The sequence below is a fragment of the Rhineura floridana genome, chromosome 17 (genome assembly GCF_030035675.1).
Source record: "Rhineura floridana isolate rRhiFlo1 chromosome 17, rRhiFlo1.hap2, whole genome shotgun sequence".
NCBI lineage: Eukaryota > Metazoa > Chordata > Lepidosauria > Squamata > Rhineuridae > Rhineura > Rhineura floridana.
The window spans coordinates 23,359,898-23,375,909 of NC_084496.1; the positions used below are offsets into that span (position 1 = coordinate 23,359,898).

Below are 16,012 nucleotides of genomic sequence, written 5' to 3' on the forward strand. Positions count from 1 at the left end.
TGTTAGTAAATAACACACAAAGGTTTCCAAGCAATGCACAACATATTTAAGACCAAAGCAGAACTAAATATATTTTGGTTGTATCCGACTGTATTCTGCTCAAGAGAAGACCCATTGAAATTAATGAACCTGAGCAGAACTTAGTTGAATGCCACAGATTTAGACAAAAACCACATGCAATTCATAAAAATAATACACAAATCAATACCAGCAGCAGAACGCTTTGGCAGCACAACTAACAGCAAGCAGCAACATCAATAATATATCAGTAAAGTGTAAAAGGTAAAGGTGTCCGCGCACTTGTAGTGCGAGTCGTTTCTGACTCTTAGGGTGACGTCTTGCGACGTTTACTAGGCGTATATATGGGGTGGGATTGCCAGTTCCTTCTCCAGCCTTTCTTTACCCCCCAGCATGTGCCGGGTACTCATTTTACCAACCACAGATGGATGGAAGGCTGAGTGGACCTCGACCCCTTTTACCAGAGATTCGACTTCCTCCTTCCGTTGGAATCGAACTCCCTCTGTGAGCAGAGCTTCAGTAATATACTAGCAACCAGTTGCAAAACATTTCAACATGGATGGTCACAGCCTGTTGGACTTTTCCGTAACAGCGATAGAGATGCCAACAGATCCAGCAGCATTGACCAAAAGGGAGAACTTTTGGATATACTCTCTGGACACATTGGCACCACATGGCCTGAACCTGGAGGACAGTACCACCACTACTTAGCTTCTGCAAATGAAGCCCCTCTGAGCATTCCATCCTCAAAGCGCTATAACTGCCACCTTGGTAACAGCATCTGTATGTCGGCAGCTGATGAAGGCAGAAGCTGAAATGGTTGGTTAATATAATAAAAACCTCTGTTTGGTTAATCACAATTACGTTCATATATATTTTTAGGTGATTAACGGAATCCTTATAGGGATCCAGAGCAAGCTTGAGTGAAGTTCTGTTTGTTGCTTTCAAAACTGTCTTAGTAATATACTAGCAGGTATATTTCCTCATCCAGTCCTGCCCCTCCCCCTTTAGCCACACCCATTTGCTTCCCTTATCTGGACATGTTTCTTTCTTTGAAAAAACAAATGAGAGATAAAATAAGATCATGTCCACAAAGCATCCCAATGAGCAATCCCAGCCTGTTGCTAAGTGCTGTTGGGAAGATAGCAAGCTGCCTTATATTAAGTCAGACCATTGGTCCATCTAGTTCAGTATTGTCTACACTGACTGGCAGCGGCTCTCCAGGATTTCAGACAAAGTCCTCTCCCAGCCCTACCGGGAGATGCCACTGGGGGTTGAATCTGGGACCTTCTGCATGCAAAAGCAGATGGTCTACCTACTGAGCTACAGCCTCTCCCTGCCACCCTGTGCTTATGAGTATAGCAACATCAACTTGTATACGTCCCAGGGCATCGGAGAGGGCCACATGAAGCAGTCACCTTGGTGAAGCTAAGCGGGACTGGGTCTGGTGAAAGACTAGATGGGAGACCACTTGGGGAAACATTACGTTCACTGCCTTGAATCGCACAAGGGTTGGAAGGAAGGTGGGCTGCAAGTGGGCTAAACAAATACAATTCAAGGGCTTGCCTGGGGGAGGTCCTGGCAAGGCTCCGGGCTGCGTGGTGTAGGGCTGCGTGGGGTACGGGGGGGGCTGCCCATCTTTCATAGTCGGCCCAGCCCCATAGCCTGGGACAGGATATGGGTATGGGTATGGGGCAGAGATGTTGATTCCGGTCGTCTCCGCATAAGATGGAGGTGTGGGCGCAGGGAAAGCAGGAGCCGATGGAGGAGCAGCCATTTTTCTAGGACAGAAAAAAACACGCACGAGATTATTATGTACTCAATTTATATCCCAGCCCTGCTGCCGAAGAAGTTCGGGGCAGCCAACAGATCAATAATAAAACTTAAAAAAAAAAAAAAGCATTCTGAAATCAGTTGTGGCATTAAAACATTCTAAAACAGTTAACGCTGAACACATTCTGTGAACCGGTGATCTCAGGGTTGCAAAGAACAGTGTCTTTCTGCCATCAAATGTTTGGGGCAAACATAACAACAATACCATCCAAAACATTCCAATAACACTTGTGCTGGTTCTTAGTTGTTTTACTTTTGTAAATTGCTCATAGAGCAGAAGTTGCCAAACTGTGGTCTGTGAGTTTTGTTCAGGTGGTCCATGGCATGTCTGCACTAAATGGTCATATTGATCTGTAGCTGTGTTTTTATTGTTTTTCTCATTTTTTATAATGTATTTTACTGTATTACAATTTGACTTTTGTGAAATGCAAATTGAAATACAATGTAAGAAACCAAAGAAGCAATATAAATATACGTTTCCAGAAGGTAGAATGGAAAACGTGAGGGGGGCTCTTACCCCTCAGCCCGGCGAGCATCCTACAAGAGGGCTAAACCTCACCTCTTCCGGCTTTCAAATGTCAAAATGGAAAAGTGGGTTTACACAGCCCAGCCATGCCAGCTGCAGAGTAAATAAACTAAAATTCGCCCCAATGCTTTCAACAATCCAAAGTCAACAGCATTAACGAAGATGCAAGTCTCTTGTCCAAGCTGTGCGCTCAGGATTCCATTTCTCTCTCCGTTATCTTTTCAGAGTCACTTCCAACCTTCCCTCCGTCTTTAATAGAGCGTTAACTTCAGGGTTGTAAACATTAATATATCCTACACATGCCAGCTGCAAAAGGCTTTTTCCGTACTCCGTAGCATCTCTCTAAGAAAGTTGCCGGCATAAACCATTCATTTTATTGCACACATTCAGTCATCATTTTATTAAAAGCATATTATTCTAAGCCCACATGCATTTTCCTCTGCATCAATATCTGCAAAGATCAGCAAGCATTCCTGCCAATGGGTGTGTGCTCCAGAAATGCCACCTTAGGGGATATGGGCGATTATACATCAAAATGTCCCTCATTTAAGCCTTCAACAACATGCAGCAGTTGGCTAAAACAATTTGCTCCTACACCCCGTTGAGGGGGAAGGTACAGGGGGTGCACATGTGCCCCCTCTCATGCCAGCAAGGGGCACCGACTCTTTAGCTTTCATTTAAAAATATATCTTTTTTAAAAAGTCAACCGGACTCATAAAAAAAGTTATGAAGCAAAACGTGCAGGCAAGCGTCAGCCTTCCAAGCTATTTCTGTGAGATAACCCAGTGTGGCTGCTCCCTGAGTATGCAAATATACAGATGCAAATCTACATCTGAATCATTACCACGTTATCACACATACAAGCCTTCCCCAACTTGATGCCCTGCAGATTTATTTATTTAAGCTTACAAAAATCACTACTAAGATGGTCCCTAAGCTCGGGCTCTTAATTTTAAAGACATGGCACACAAGGAAAACGGAATGGGAGGGACGAGGGGGGAAACAAGCTCAAGCACAAGGGCGCCCCCTCAAAACAGCTCAGTGAGAATCAAGCACACTCAGTTACTACGGAATGCTGACTTGGCTGAGGGGATGGCTGGGAAGAGAAAATGGAATGGAGTATCCTGGGAAAGGTACAGCTGGCAGGCAGGAACCATGAACAGGAGCACTTAGGCACTGCAACGTTTTGTTGCAGCTCCCACTTGTCAGGAATTCTAAGATGCACAGCTCTAAAACTGGCTGCAGAATTGCACAGAGACCTGGTCAAATACAACCACTTAATATACATATTTTATCCATGCAATCAGAGAAGCAATTAGCAGAAAGCCAGCAGAAGCAAAAGTGTTGTTTCTTATCTGCAGTTTTACTTGACATTCTTAAACCATAGGAAGCCAGAAACTTTTCCATTTGACTGCTACATCAGGTTGTGCACTATTTATAGGGCTCCTTCTCTTTTTTGCATAATATTCTCTCTAATTCCCCCCGAATTAGGGGGGAAAAACCCAAACAAATCAGGCCAATTAAAAAAAATCATTGTGTTACAAAGTGTGCAGTTTGCACTCAAGCTTGCAATTCTCACATGCAATCCTGACACTCAGTTTCGAGGGATCTTTTGCCTCTTGACACCTGGATGCACTCCAGAGTTTGGCACCCCAAGAGTTATCACACACAAAAGAGAGAAACTTTATCAAAAGTGATCTAACTTACCAAAAATACACAGCATAGTGGCAACAGGCTCAGTTTAAAAGAGATTCAAATCAGTATAAGAGTTACCTTAAAAGCATGCCTGGCAAGACTTAAGAAAACGAGAATGCGATCAAAGAAAGGTTGGCTGAACCAGGGGCAGAAAAAGGTATGAAGGTGTTACTTTAGGGAAAGAAAGGGAGGTTGTCAAGGGAGGAAGGGAGTTTGGGGAGAGATTTTGTGGGCTTTGGGGGAAGTTTGTAGGTAAAAAAAAAAATCAGAGGAAAGCTGGTAGGAGATTTGGGCTGAGAGTAAAACCCCCCACTACCTCCGGCCTTTGGAGGGCTTGCAAGAAGTGGCTGCAGGAGTGAGACTGCAGGTGACATCATGGGTGGGGTGTTTCTAGGAGCAAAGCTGAAACTGTCTTAATTTCCTTTTATTTTTGCCATATTGCTAAGAGGTGTAATGTGGCCTGCTAAAGAATGTAATGTTATAGTACTGAAAAGGTTTTTGTGTTTGTGTGATATTTGTCATTGTTTTATTACTGCTGTTGTATTTTATTATGAAACTGTTTTTGTAATTGTTGTAAACTACTTTGAGCACAATTTCTTTCTCTTTTTTTGGTAAGTCGCTTTGAGTTCCCTTTTGGGGGGAAAGCAACTAATAAATATCATTCATCATAATCAATCATAAAAAGTCTGTTCTTGCAGTGAGTGGCTATGGATAGCGACGAAAGGGGGAGATCTCAGATTTTGGGGGTCAAACAGCCACGGAGGATGGCATGAGCATAGCAAGGAGAGAGAAAAAGAGCAGGTCTCCCCAAGAAAGAAAGACCAGATTGGGCTGAAAAGAGAATGCTGGGGGAGGAGGGTTTTTGCCGGCTGTTGGGCTTGCCAGGGAACAGAAAGAAAAGGAAGATTTAATATCTGATCCTTGTTCTGTGACGCTGGGGGTCGATGGGTGGGAGCTGAGGATACCTCTCCAGCAACAAATGGGATAGAGAGAAGGGGGCGCCCGGGCAGAGAGATGAGGTCTCTTGAGCATCCAAAGATTCTAACCCATGTGATGGACTGGTGTCCAGGGAAAACCATCACTTTTTATGCTCACTGTTGGGCTTGAAAATTAACAAAGACGGCAAAAGCTGTCTTCCTGGAGATGAATGGGTGTTAAATGGTTTTAAATGGTGCCAGACAGGAAGAGTTTGTCTAAAATGTTTGAGGGATGGCTTCTAAAAAGGCGTCTTATTCTGCTGCCCATGTGAGATGGAGAAAATGAGATTTGCTTATCTTTTGCGCTCTGTACTGGAAGGTGCCTCAAGCCACTGAAAACTACTTGATTAGGAGGAACGGGGGTAGGGGGAAGGAATGACATTTAGCTGATAGTATCTTGGTCCAACACTTCCAGGAGGAGTCTGGTGTTCTTTTCTTTGTTTTAAATGTACAAGCGATAGAGAGAGGAATGGCAGAGGCTTACAGGGAAAGGAGACAGCCATCAGTGGGTATTGCAACTCGGCTCGCTCTGAAAGTGATCTGCCCGAGTTCTGTAATGGGGGGATCTCGCTTTGCCTCTCCAGCCCCCAAAAATCAAACCTCCCTTTTCAGGTAGAGGCTATCATAGCAAAAGGTGGCTTTTCTCTTTTTTTTTTAAAGAGGTGCTTCATAACACCCGGGAAGTTACAGTCCCAAACACTTCATACAAAAGTCAAGCATGGTGGACTTTGTATCTTTAAAGGCATCCAAGACGTTCCCTTGAGGAAGGACCATTGCTCAGTGGCAGAGCATGCAAAGGCCCCAGTTCTATTGCCAGCATCTCCAGGCAGGGATGTGAGAAAAACCCTGCCTTATAGCTTAGACAGCTGCTACCAGTCAGTGTTGGCAATACTGAGCTAGATGGACCAATGCTCAGATTTGGTATAAGGCAGTGGTTCCCAGCCTGGAGACCGTGACCCCCAGGGGGGCTGCAAAGTAATCTGGGGGGGGCACAAACAGTAAAGAAATGATTTTTTTAAGTCTTCCCTCCCTGGATGCTGTCTGACATCTACCCCTTTCTCCAAACAAGAGGGGAGGACTTTTGCTGACGCGCCAGAACATCTTTCAGGTGCATTTGCCTATAAAACATGCGGCAGACGCCAAACGAGGCTGAGGGTGGAGCTACCAGGAAGAAGAGGAGATTACCATTGCCGACTCCATCTCCTCGCACTGCCATTGCTGATGACGCCCTTGCTCAGAACGAGAGGAGAGGGCTTCCCGTGAAGCAAAAAGACGCAAGGCTGCAAGGAAAGGCTGCTTCCACCCTCCCTTCCTGGCAGCCTGCCTTTCTTGACTCCTGATTCATTGCCACCTCCTTTTAAAAATTATTCTTATTTTCAAGGCCGCCCAGATCTCACCCAGAGAGAGCCAAGAAGCAGCGAGGAAGCACAAGACTTGCTCGCCCTCCATTTCTGAGGCTGTGTGTGGGCCAGCGTCCCCCCTTTCTTCCACCTACATTCTGCCCCCCCCCAAACCTCTCTCTCCAAGATGCTGCAGCAGTTGAGGGCTCCCCCCCTCCATGTGCCCAAATGCATGCACGCCTGCAGATGCTTGTATGAGGGCAGATATTGTGTGCGTGTCCGTGCACTGATTCATTCATTTATTTATTTATTTCAATTTTTATACCGCCCATAGCAAGGCTCTCTGGGCGGTGTACATCGAATAAAAGCATATTTACATTCAATTTAAAAACCACCTTCTGCCTGATCTGCCTTCTGCTCCGCTTTCATGCCCCAAGTACACACTAACCAAGTTATCAGTTCTGATGATCGTTCCAAGGCCTAAAATCACTAACCCTCCTCCTCAATCTATGCGCCTGGTTGTCTGCAGTGCACAATCTAGCATCCCCATCACCTACACATTGCTGCTTCTTGATTATTATTTTTTTAAAGAAAACAAAAAGCTCAGCAGGTTGGCTGAGGCTGGGATTCTGGTATTGCAGCAGAAATGTATTTGTTTATTTATTATTGCATTTATACCATCTTTCCTCCAAGTTGCTCAAGGTGGTGCACATGGTTCCCCCCCCCTTTCCATTTTATCCTTAACCAACCCTGTGAGATAGGTCAGGCAGAGAGTCTGTGTTTGGTCCAAGGTCACCCAGCGGGCTTCATGGCTGGATGGGGATTTGAACCTAGATCTTAATCCAACACTGTAACCCACTGGTGTTGGGAGACAGGTTTGTACATCTTCAGACTGTGGGGCGATGGGAGGGGGATACCAATTTGATTGAGCCTTTGTATTAAGAAAAAAAAGCAACACCTCCCTGTCTGCAAGGAGCTTTTAATGGAAAGGGGTATTTGCAGATGTGATTTCGCCACACACCATTTTTTTTTCCAATTAACAGAGACTAAAATTACAATTAGCATGGGGGGGTGTCACAAAATATTTTGAGCTTACAAAGGGGGTCCCATACTCAAAGGTTGGGAACCACTGGTATAAGGCATCTTCCAATGTTCTCTTACCTCCACCCCACACCCCCAAAATCCTGCAGTAAATCTAGCAAACAAATGATTTCCTAGGTGAGCAAAGCAGACAGTTAAGTACATAATTTAACTACACAAAGGAGAAGATTGTTCCCAAACAATGAACAAACAGTCACATGCTCAGTACACTTTCCCAGGAGCTCTCAAAACTTAAGGAGTGGAGCTTCAAGGAGTTATAACTCAGTGGCAGAGCAGAGGGTCCCGGGTTCAAAACCCAGCATCTCCAGGTAGAGCGAGGAGAAACCCCTGCCTGAACTCTGGAGAGCTGCTGCCAGTCAGTGCAGACAATACTGAAGTAGACCATGGATTTATGGTGTTATATAAAAGGTGTTATATAAAAAGGAAAACCAGGGCGTATGGGCATCTGTAACATTCTCTCAAATTATAAGACCCAATACATGTGTATGATTCATGCATGCTCTCACATAAACAACCAAACAATGGTCTTATTCATTACAAGGCAGCTTCTCATGATCTTCTCTATGCAACAAAAATTCTCATCCTCCCAAGCCAGTTGCAGACAGTCCCACATTTTGCGGGAACAGGAAAAGTGGGAACACAAAATATTTCTTTCCCACTTTATCAGTGTGAGTTGTCCCCCATGTTACAAAGGCCTGAGTTGGCCTCAACCAGTAGTCAGACATTTAGGATCGCTGGTCCCATACTGTGGAACCGGCAGAGAGATTTGGCAGAAGACTTTTTTGTGCCAACAGGCCTATGCAGCTCTGTAAATTGTCTTTTGGATAGCCAGTCTTTTTTAATGATTGTTTTGTATTGTTTTTAAATGTTTTTATGCAGCTGTACACCACCCCGATGTTTTGCAAGAGGATGGTATAGATATGCTTTTACATTTAACTACAATAAAATGCAATCAGGTGGAAGAGAAACTGAACAGGGGAGGGAGGCAGGATAATGTGTTGCAGCTCCTCTGTGTGCTTTTCATTTACCAAAAATCAAGTCCCCCGGTTGATCCGTTGTTCATTTTGATGCTCTAATAAAGCAACACATAAGGAACTTCGGCTTTACAAAGTGCAAAGAGGGGAAAGGGGCACACCAAGCAATCATACAAAGCAAATCTGTCCTAGATGCAGAGCTTGGGAAAGTTACTTTCTTGAACTACAACTCCCATCAGCCCAATCCAGTGGCCATGCTGGCTGGGGCTGATGGGAGTTGTAGTTCAAAAAAAGTAACTTTTCCAAGCTCTGCCTAGATGGAACCTGGCATTGACAAGGCCATTGCTGCTGTAGTTAAGCTCTTAAAAGACTTCCAGTGTTGACTCCAAGCGTCTCCTTAACTCTGAGCTGCAACATCTCAGTCTAACAACAATCTCGTGCTCAGAAAAGGTAGTCCGATTGGCTTAAAAAGGGGGGAGGAGATTTCTTACAAGTAAGCCCACTTGGAATGGAGGCATTTAAGTAGTGCACATGATTTATTACATTGTTCCGAAGAATACTTCAACTGCTCCAAGTTGCAGAGATCAAAAAGGCAAGTCACATTTCACAAGAGAGTGCAAGATCCATACCACAGTGAATCTCTCTCACACACACACAGGAAGTGGGGAAAGGTTGCAGTTCAGTGACAGAGCACCTGCCTCACATGCAAAAAGTCAGTGCTTCAATCCCCAGCATCTCCAGGTAGGGCTGGGAGAGGCCCGTCTGAAATCCTGGGGAGCCGCTGCCAGTCAGTGTAGACAGTACTGAACTAGATGGACCAATGATCTGTACCATATTTCCCCACAGGTGCCTCAGCCTTTAAATACAAGAGCGAGGTTACGTGACGCCTTTTTTCAACATAGTGCCTACTTAGATAGGCTGGCTATTATTAATTCAAAATTCTCTATATGGTACAGGCTCTATAAGGTTGATCACTGTAGAGCATCTTATTTGGTCCGGCCCCTACCATTAAAACTCCGGCAGGCCTTCACGGCGCTCCGATTCCAAACCATGCCAAATGCCGTGTTAGACGGACATTATTGTCAGTCCTCTTGGTCCCAGCACCTCTGTATCTGTGGAACCATGGAAGTTGAAGATTTGCCCCATTATCTCCTGTCCTGTTCTCTGTATATGCACCCCCGGGTTAAATTTTTGAAGAGTTTGCTGGCGAACCCATACTTGGTCACCGCTGATCAAAAAATGTTTTTATCTTATGTCTGATACGGACTTTTCGGTAACATATAGGGTCTCCCTCTTTGCATTGGCAGCACAAAAAATTCACGCCAAATTTATTTTAGACCATGGGATTGATTGTCAAGGGGATAAATCCTCGGTAAAAATTTGTTCATACAGACCCTGTCATGGCCCCGTCAGAGGACTCATCAGAAGAGGATGACTCGGGAGTAACAGCAGCAGACCCAGAAGCAGCAGACCCAGAAGGAGAAACGGAAGAAACGCATGAGAACCCAGCTCCTTCTCCCCCTCAGCTGCAGAGAGCTTGGAAAAGTTACTTTTTTGAACTACAACTCCCATCAGCCCCAGCCAGCATGGCCACTGGATTGGGCTGATGGGAGTTGTAGTTCAAAAAAGTAACTTTTCCAAGCTCGGGCCAGACACAGCTGAAGCCCTTCAGCCAGACGCAGCCAGTGAACAGGATACTCCCCCCTCACCTGCAGAACGTAGACAGCAGAAGGTCAGGCAGAAGAGGGGCAGGCCTGTCCACTTAAGGCCAAAACGCTGAGGACTCACACTTGCTGACAAACCTGCTCCTTAAAAGTCAAACCTTGGCTTCAGCGTGTTGCTGACTACAACGTCAGGCGTGACCACTGTGTGTCTTCCTATCCCCTGAACCTTGACTTGGACTGATCTCTCACCAAACTAGACCCAGACCTTCACTGACGTCTCTTCTGGATTTCTGGCTTGGCATGTAAGCTTTGAACGGCCTCTGCCCTTATCTTGCTTCCTCCTTGCTAGCCTGGCAGATTTATAGCCAAGCTGCCGGCTGAGGACTTACAGCCTGGCAATTACCAAGGAATCTCCAGCCCTGCCTGCACCCCCACCGACACTGCTGTCTCAGTGAAGAGCTGGCAGACCCCTGGTTTTGTAAGCTTACCAGGGACTACACAGGAGTCTTATGGTTACTTTATGTAATAGCTTCCCTGTCTGCTCTTAGACTTCATTTGAAATATATTGTATATGTACTGTAATTTTATTTTTTAAATTTTATCTGTTCTACTGTTGACTCAGGACCGATGTTTGTTATATGATGGCCTATGGCTCAGCAATAAAGTTATGACTGACTGACTAAATGATCTGACTCAGTCTAAGGCAGGTTCATATAATGCCACGCTGTTTCCTAGAGGCCAAAGTCTCCTGGATACAGGGGCGGGGGAGCTAGAGGAGACGGCAGGATGGTCCCTGGATCGGAGAAATCCGTATGTACATACGACATGATATTCTACATTCAGTGCACCCCGAGATCTTGTATTGTCTATCTTGTCCACAGACAACCTGGAGCCATTGCCTCAGAAAAGCGCTTCTTGGGAAGCTGGTTTCAGAGTAGACAAAAGCAGACTGCGCAGGTCCAAGGCAGTTTCCATGTAGCTTTCTGATCACACTGCAATTAAGGTAGGTAGGTCACACCTAGCCAAGGGCATTCTTGGCCTCGTGGAATATTTGAGCAGTCATCTAATCTGGCATCCCAGCAGCTAAGCCGGCATCCCAACCCTAAATTGTACACAGACAGTTTCCCACAGCAACAGAGCTATGCACACAGCCTCCACCTAGTAAACTGACCTCCCGGGGTTTGAGCTTTAAAAGAAACAAGTAAAAGAACATAACATCAGAGGAGCCCGCCTGCATCACGCCAAGTGGCCGATCTAGTCCAGCACTCTGTTCTCACAGTGGCCAACTAGATGCCTGCAGGAAGCCTGTGAGCAGGACCTGAGCGCGACAATACCCTGACCTACTGGGATTCCCAGGAACTGGCATTCCAAGGCACACTGCCTCCGATAACGGAGGTTGAACATAGCCATTTTAGCCATCAATAGCTTTATCCATGAATTTGTCTAATCCTCTTTCCAAACCACCCAAGTTGGTGGCCATCGCCGCTGCTTCTGAGAGCGAATTCCAACCTTTAACTATGTATTGTCCTTTCTTTTGTCTGTCCTGACTCCTCCAACATTCAGCTTCATTGGATGTCCACGAGTCCCAGTGTTATGAGAGAATGGAAAAAACATATCCTTCTAGAATTTTGGCAGGGTTGGCAGCGTATGCTGCAATGGTGAAGGATCCCAGCTGCGTGAATAGCATACCTTCCATGAAAAGTAGACAGAAAATGAAGGTCGTAGCTCACATGGATGAAAGTGCGTGAGCAACAGCCCGCTGAATTGTTATAAGCCAGAGGGCTGGCTGAACAACATATTCAGCGGCCCATCTCCTTCCCAACTAGAAGAACTTGCATCATGCAAATTTTAACGCGACATGCATGGATTGACACAGGCCTTTGCCAACCTCGTGGCCTCCAGAAATTTTGGACTACCACTCCCATCAGGCCCAGCCAGCCTGTGCTAGCCATGGCTGGCGGGAGTTGTAGCCCCAAACACTTTGAAGACCACCAGGCTGGCAAAAGGGGCTCCAGCATTTCTAAGTGCCAAGCACACACAGGCCCAAGAACACACAGGAACAATCACATGCAACCCCCTGGTTCATGCAAGATTAAGGGCCAAACCAGAGATGGCATTAGTTGCGTGAATGCAATCAACATGCAAGTTTTTGTTCCGTAAAGTGAGGGGGTGTAACAGTGTCTCTCTCTCCCTCCCACAGTCACCAACAAAAATGGCCTCTCCAGAGCAGGGATAGAAAGATCTGTCGATTTGGGTTCTCTCAGTTCCTCCGTTTTCCAATCTTAAATTCAGTTCTCATTTCTGCAGCAATTTGCAAGTGTTTTTTTTTTAATCCTCAGGAAAATTCTTCAGCGTTTTAGTGACACTTCCTCTTACTCATTTTGTATGCATTTTTGACTAACACACATTTTTGCAAGGACTTTTTCCTAACATAATGCATTTTTCAATGTTGTTTTCACTAATATATTCATTTTTATGCACACTTTCCCCTAATATATGCATTTTGTAAGCATGCCTTGGTTGCAGAACTGCATTGCCTAATTTGGACAAGTGTGAAGTTTGAAGGACGGCTGTCTTTCGGTTCTCATTGTTTCAGACAAATTTAATAGATACAGCTTTAAACGGGAACTGAATCGAATTTCTCCCACATCCCTATTCCAGAGATTGCAATCTGCATTTCAAGGAGGACGCTTCATTGACACCAAAACTGCAATGCAATATCATGATCAGCTCTGCGCAAACATCTCACTGTACACGATCACATCTACAGCAGCATCACGTTAAGCAACTTCTGCGTTAGCAGCAGCAATCATGTATTCAACAGACAGCCCCACATCAGGAAAGGCCAATGTCAGTTACTGCAACAACCAGCATGACTCAGACTCCAGAAGGAAGGAGAAGCAGAACAAACAGATTTGGTGTGCTGCGCGGGAGCCAAACTATGCAGAGGGAAATTTTCACGGAAATACAGATTGCGCAGAACCAACCCTCACCAGAACATCCTCGTGAAAGGCAGGGGTAGGAAATTGGATCCAGCTAAATCATTATCTCCACCACCACTTGTGGGCCAAGTTTGACAGATGGATGGAGCCGCCAAACTGTCTATCACCTGACATCACAATGACGTCAAGCAGTCTAAAACAGTGCCACCCCAGCTATCAACCATCTCAGACCCTACGATTGGCAGGTGAGGTCTTGGTGGTGGTGCTGCCACCGAGTGCTGCCCGGCTGGTAATGACCCATGACAGAGCCTTTTCAGTGGTGACTCCCCATTTGTGGAGTGCCCTCCCCAGTGAGGTGCGTTTGTCTCCATCACTATTAACTTTCAGGAGGAATTTGAAAAGATTCCTGTTTGCCTAGGCATTTGATGGCCTAAGACAACTGTTCCAGGCAACCTGACGATCACTGATGAAAGAATGTTTTAGCTGTGCTTTCCAATATCTTTAAATGTGTTTTAGAATATTTTATTGGTAACTGTGTTTGGGGGCATTTTTAACTGTTTTTAATATGTTTTTCTTATTAATTTTTTTATGTTTGCTGTCCTAGACTCCTTCAGGAGGAAGGGCAGGATATAAATTCAATAAATAAAAAAGTAAATAAATTGCTATTTATTACGTTTATTCATTACATTTCCCAAGAAGATGTTTCAAAATGACTTACAAGCTATACTTTGTTCCATCTTGTTGAGAAAACCTTAAGTTCAAGACTCTATGCAGTGTCTGTTGACCTTTGTTCAGCTTTTGACTCAAATGACAGAAATCGCCTGTGGGCCAAACCGCATGCTCTTGATAAAGATCCTAGGCTGTGGATGCTGCTTCAAAGTTTACATCAAGATACTATAGCTAAAATCAGAGTTCGAAGGACTGGTCTCTTATCTGACCCCATCCCAATTAATAAGCGTGTTAAACAGGGATGTGTTCTGGCCCCCCTCCTTTTTAATCGTTATGTTAATGCTTTATGTTAAATTGCTTGGGAATCTGGATGCATGCCCACCTGCTATAGGAAATAGGAAGGTCAGTGTTCTCTTATACGCAGATGACATGGTTATATTATCTTTATCAAGGGGTGGTCTGAACAAGCAGATGGATTCATCGTTTATAACATAGGGTTTTGCTGGGGGGAGGGGCTGGAAACAAAGCCCTATGAGGAGAGAATGAAAGAAATGGGCATGTTTAGCCTTGAGAATCACTCCATGACAGCACTCTTCAAGTACTTGAAAGGGCCAGATCTCTCCTCTTTCATCCTAGAGTGCAGGACACAGAATAATGGGCTCAAGTTACAGGAAGCCAGATTTCGGCTGAACATCAGGAAAAACATCCTACCGGTTAGAGCAGTACGATAATGGCACCAATGATCTTGGGAGGTGGTGGGCTCTCCAACACTGGAGGCATTCAAGAGGCAGCTGGACAGCCATCTGTCGGGTATGCTTTGATCTGGATTCCTGCACTGAGCAGGGGGTTGGACTGGATGGCCTTAGAGGCCCCTTCCAACTCTGCTACTCTAGGATTCTATGATCTTGCAGCATTTGCCACTTGTTGATCAAAAACACAAAACGTTTATGTTCAGAAGACAAGAAGGGACACAGAGTCCGAGGGAAACAGAGTGAGAAAAAATTACTGTGGCATTTTTATTTGTAATCGCCAGGCTTATGCAAGCAATTAAGAACATACTTTTTCACAACAACTGACCTTTGTTTTTATTGTATTTTTAATGTTTTTTAATCAATCCTATGGTTGTTGTTGCTTTAAACATGTTGCAAACCACTGATGTTTTTCACGAAATAGCGGTATATAAATATTTTTATAAATAAATAATAAATAGTCTGCAATGACAATAAATCAGAAGAGTTACGGGGAGACTCTCTGATGCAAAAATGTTTCTTCAGCCCTGTCGTGAACAAGATATCACGCTTGAATGCTAGCCAAAGTAACCTCCACCTGGGCTGCAATTTGCATCATCTGCCCCACAGATAAGGAGATTGATCATTAACTGATTACTCAGAGAAGGAGAAGCCTTTGCCCCAGGTCTCTGCAATTACCAAGGAGGAGATTCAAGGAGTGGAAACTTTCATGTTCCCAGCACTGCTTCCAGAAGACCCAACTTCTGGGGCAGGCAGCAGGCTCCTACAGGAAAAATCCCTAATTCTTATTGGCAGCCTTCGCCAGCGTAGTCCAAAATATCTGGAGGACGCTACAGTTTCCATCAGCCTTCCATTGACGAAGGCTGCTTGTTTGGCCTTTAAACCAGCGCTGAGAATCTTAGTTTCACTTTTCTGGCATGCTTTTGCCATACAGTGCATTTATAGTGAAGGGAGTGGGGTGGGGACTTGGAATCCAACAACATCTGGTGGGTTGCAGCACCCATCAGCCCCAGCCAGTATGGCCAATGTTCACAGGTGATGTGATGTAGTCCAGCAACTTCTCAAGAGCCACAGGTTCCCCATCCCTGGCTTATAGGAATCATCTTGGAGGAACATCAGAACAGCTTGCTGGATCAGGCCAGAGACCCATCTAGTCCAGCATCTTGGTCTCACAGTGGCCAACCAGCTGCAGATGGGAAGCCCACAAGCAGGACCTGAGTGTAAGAGCACTCTCCCTTCCTGTAGTTTCTAGCAACTGGTAAACCATTGATCCATCTAGCTCAGTACTGTCTACACTGACTGGCAGCAGCTTTTCAAGGTTTCAGACAGGGACACTCCTAGGCATAAGAACATAAGGAGAGCCTGCTGGATCAGGCCAGCGGCCTATCTAGTCCAGCATCCTGGTCTCACAGTGGCCATCCAGACGCCCGTGGGAAGCCGACAACCAGGACCTGAGAGCAAGAGCACTCTCCCCTCCTTGTGGTTGCTAGCAACTGGCATTCAGAAGGATACTGCCCCCAGCAG

At 45.3% G+C, this 16,012-nt stretch overlaps 1 protein-coding gene across 4 annotated transcripts in view; it reads right to left on the reverse strand.

Moving 5' to 3' along the window:
* LITAF (lipopolysaccharide induced TNF factor) overlaps positions 1 to 16,012 on the reverse strand; it is a 28,537-nt gene that overhangs the window by 4,282 nt on the left and 8,243 nt on the right. For all 4 annotated transcript variants that reach the window (XM_061599680.1, XM_061599683.1, XM_061599681.1 and 1 more), the window contains exon 2: positions 1,585 to 1,799. In XM_061599680.1, the coding sequence (XP_061455664.1) occupies positions 1,585 to 1,795 (211 nt within the window). In that variant the 5' untranslated portion in view covers positions 1,796 to 1,799. The remainder of the gene's footprint in view (positions 1 to 1,584; positions 1,800 to 16,012) is intronic.